This window comes from Bombina bombina, unplaced genomic scaffold (genome assembly GCF_027579735.1).
Source record: "Bombina bombina isolate aBomBom1 unplaced genomic scaffold, aBomBom1.pri scaffold_640, whole genome shotgun sequence".
NCBI classification, from domain to species: domain Eukaryota; kingdom Metazoa; phylum Chordata; class Amphibia; order Anura; family Bombinatoridae; genus Bombina; species Bombina bombina.
The window spans coordinates 203,078-207,455 of record NW_026512213.1 but is presented as its reverse complement, the minus strand read 5'-3'; the positions used below and the strand labels follow the sequence as shown (position 1 = coordinate 207,455).

Genomic DNA, 4,378 nt, shown 5'->3' with positions numbered 1-4,378 from the left:
ATCTCTCTGTTATAGCTAGTTTAGACTCGTGTTTAGCTTTCTGTATTAAAATATAAATCCTAGAAATCAGTTTTTTCCCCCTATTTGGTGCCATTACCATTCTTTCCAGCTCTGTGACCTGACGTGGCCTCTTATTTGATGTGTATGCTGCTATTGCTGAACTAACTTGTAAGTATATAAACCAGTGTAGCATTTCCGGCTCAATTTGTTCCCTCATCTGGTTAAACGTGATCATTTTGGAGCTAGGTAGAAAGTCAGCCACCCTATATAGACCCTTATTCACCCACTTATCTACTAATCTACTCAGGTCTTTTGGCAGCAAGAGCTTAACAGGCCTTAACATTGAGTCTGACCTACACAAGTCCCATCCCTCTCACTATCTTATTCCACAGGCGTATGGCCTCTAGTGTTATAGTTGACCTATTATTCCCCGATTTAGTGAGTGCCTCTGGGTCCCACAGAATGTCTGCCGCCCTCGAGTTACCCGCGATTTCCGTAATTAAGATAATTTAAATGGGCTATAGTGAGATTTTAATAAGCAAGGGAGAATGGATATTATTTTAAAAATTCACAAAACCCTATAATACGTCTTACATAGGAATTGGTTACAATTGGGGCTGTATTTGCAGCAAATAAAATAACTGATACTAATTAACTCACTTTACTGCATGACACCCGGTTGTATTTACTGTTGTTTCTTACTGATGTGACTGCTAGTGGTGTAGGCTCAGGCGTATTTAGCTTAAATTACACAGTTTTTCACATTTTGTTTTAAACCCTTTTTAAAAAAGATACTACAGAAATTGTAAAGAGTTATTTATTTATTTTATTTTTTTTATTTTTATTTCTTCAGGTGAAAATTATGCTAAAATTTCATGTAACATGGAACAAACAGAAGATCAGTGGCAAAGAAATATGGCAGAAGCTGCAGAGCAGGAAATATGTGACAATATAAGTACAGGTAGGTGTGTGACACGTGAGTGTATATACACAGGTGAGTGTATATAAGTGACACATGAGAGGGATGCAGGGCACAGGTGAGTGTAAGTGTGTGACATGTCTGTGGAAAGCAGGGGATAGGTGAGTGTACATGTATGACATATTTGAGGAAAGCAGGGCACATGTGAGTATACAGGTGTTATGTCTAAGAGAAGCAAGGCACAAGTGAGTGTATGTGGCACGTGAGAGGGATGCAGGGCATGGGTGAGTGTAACTGACATGTCTGTGGGAAACAGGGCACAGTTGAGTGTATGTGTGTGACATGTCTTTGGGAAGTAGGGCACATTTGAGTGTACGTGTGTGACATGTCTGAGGAAATCAGGGCAAATGTGAGTGTACGTGTGTGACACTTTAGAGGGATGTAGGGGCACATGTAAGTGTTTGTGTGTGACATGTCTGTGGGAAACAGGGCACAGATAGTGTATGTGTGAGATTGCATGGCACAGTTGAATGTAAGTGTGAGATGTGTCTGTGGGAAACAACACAGGTGAGTGGGTGTTTGACGGGTCTTGGGAAACGGCAGAGATGCGTGTACATATTAGTGAACATGCACATCACACGCATACAGGGCACAAGTGAGTGTACTTGTGATGTGTATGTTCACTAATATAGTTTAGTTTACATATTAATTTTTATAAAAAAAGGATAATCTGGTCTTTATTATAAGTAAAGAATATATGTCATAAATGTAACATTCTTAAACAATAAAACAATCATTTATGTTGCATATTAAAGCGCTTTTACACTTAACCCCGCATTGCTGTGATGTAAATGCTCAGTCTATTTAGAGTTAATTCACTAACTGTGGTGGTTTGATGTTATTTTGGAGATTTGTCACAAGTTGATATCTTTTTGGTTTAGCTGTATTGGGGTCTTTAAAGTGAAGGTAAACTTTAATGAATGAAAGCCCGTTTTTTAAAAATACTATTAAAAACAGGGACACTTTCAATCATCAAAGTTTACAAAGCAGCCATTTTTATTAAAAAACTTACCTTTTTTTCTTTTCACAGCTAGAGCAGCTTACCCCACCTGTATTTCCTCTCTTCACATGTCAGCAATGACTAATCTGGCTTCCTCCAGTCATGGCTTTCCCCCCAGGGTAGTCATTGCCTGAGGCCATGCTTTAATTGGAGGAAGCCGGATTAGTCATTGATGACATATGAAGAGAGGATTTCCAGGAAGGGGAAGCTGCTCTGGCTGTGCAAAGAAGAGAGAGAGGTAAGTTTTTAATCAAAACGGCTTCTTTGTTAACTTTGATGAATGAGAGTACCCCTGTTTTTTATAGTATTTTTAAAAAACGGGCTTTGATTCATCAATGTTTACCTTCACTTTAAGCTTTTTCAGCTAAATAATCATCATCTAAATGATATAACAGAATTGCTGAGTAACACAGCTGGCTGGGGAGCTGCTGATTATCCCAGAAGGTGTAGTTGACACGTGAGTGAGATTCTTCTCTCTAATGAAGATTTTTATATTGCTTAGATATACTACACCACCTGGGGCCATTTTCTTTGTTTTTGTTGTTCTAGAGTCATCCTTGTTTTAACCAAAAGCAAGCAAGCATTAGTTACAGTTATTTCAACCCATAAACTTATCTTTATATTACTAAAAGTTTCTGTGGACATAATTTTAAAAAGACTAGATACACTAAGTAGAAAAACAACATTCATTTCTATTTAGTTTGGTTTTTGACTAAGTGTGAATTCTCAGAAATGGTCCCTAATGTCCAGTAAATTGCCCTTAAGCCTTAGCATGGAAGCTTAAAAAATGTCTAGTTCTCACAGTGTCTACTACAAGTGTAGGGGAATGACTAAATCAGAACAGTTTTATGTTCTCATTATAAAATAATTATTTAATTAATTAATAACATTACTCCCATTGTGTTTCTTATTGACAGGGGAATTCACGAACTGCAATAATCATGATCAGACTGCAGATGCTTCTTTACATCTTCTTCAAAATCAAAGAAGCCACGTGGGAAATTTATGTTCTGAATGTGGGAAATGTTTTCTTAAGAAATCACATCTTCTTAAACATCTAAAAATTCATACAGGAAAAACATTTTCCTGTCCTATATGTGGGAAATGTTTTAACTGTAAAAAGAGTATTGTTGCTCATCAGAAAATTCATACAGGAGAAAAAGAATTTTCATGTTCTGATTGTGGGAAATGCTTTACTCAGGAATCAAATCTTATTCGTCATCAGAAAATTCATATAGGGAAGAAAGGATTTTCATGTTCTGACTGTGAAAAATGTTTTACTCTGAAACTAACTCTTATTAGGCATCAGAAAATTCATAAAGGGGAGAACAGATTTTCATGTTCTGACTGTGAGAAATGTTTTACTCAGAAATCAAATCTTATTACACATCAGAAAATTCATACAGGGGAGAAAGGATTTTCATGTTCTGACTGTGGGAAATGTTTTACTCTTAAATCAAATCTCATTACGCATCAGAAAATTCATACAGGGGAGAAAGGATTTTCATGTTCTGACTGTGGGAAATGTTTTAATCAGAAATCAAATCTTATTATGCATCAGAAAATTCATACAGGGGAGAAAGCATTTTCATGTTCTGACTGTGGGAAATGTTTTACTCTTAAATCAAATCTTATTATGCATCAGAAAAGTCATACAGGAGAAAAAGCATTTTCATGTTCTGACTGTGGAAAATGTTTTACTCGGAAATCAAATCTAATTATGCATCAGAAAATTCATTCAGGAGAAAGGGCATTTTCATGTTCTGACTGTGGAAAATGTTTTACTCGGAAATCAACTCTTCTTATGCATCAGAAAATTCATACAGGAGAAAAATCATTTTCATGTTCTGACTGTGGAAAATGTTTTACTCGGAAATCAAATCTTATTATGCATCAGAAAATTCATACAGCAGAAAAAGGCAATTTCATGTTCTGACTGTGGAAAATGTTTTAGCGTGAAAACAAATCTTTATTACATATCAAAAAATTCATACAAAACATTACAGCAATGAATAAACAGCATCTTTCTATATAATTAAAAACTAATATATATATCATTATGAATAACCTTTGGATTATAATGTATATTGAATAGCAACTATCTTTAGATGGATTTTTCCTCAGAAAGCATTTAAAAAAATAAATCCTATTTAAATTTTTATCCACCCTGTGTGACCCAGTGTATTTGCCATGGGGATCCAGGGTCCCTTTGTATGTTTGAATAGCCAAGTGATCACCTTGAGCCTCCATAATATTTTTAATTTTCTTCCTAAATGGAAAGAGTCCACAGCTGCATTGATTACTTTTGGGAAATAAGAACCTGGCCACCAGGAGGAGGCAAAGACACCCCAGCCAAAGGCTTAAATACTCCTCCCACTTCCCTCATCCCCCCAGGCATT

The 4,378-nt window shown here is 36.0% G+C and overlaps 1 protein-coding gene across 1 annotated transcript; it reads left to right on the top strand.

Moving 5' to 3' along the window:
* The first annotated feature begins 850 nt into the window (after nt 1-850).
* Nucleotides 851-4,140, top strand: LOC128644172 (gastrula zinc finger protein XlCGF17.1-like). The gene is made up of 2 exons (XM_053696878.1): nt 851-961; nt 2,897-4,140. The coding sequence occupies exons 1-2, from the start codon at nt 883-885 to the stop codon at nt 3,913-3,915; spliced, it is 1,098 nt and encodes a 365-aa protein (XP_053552853.1). The 5' UTR covers nt 851-882; the 3' UTR covers nt 3,916-4,140.
* Nucleotides 4,141-4,378: the final 238 nt, after the last annotated feature.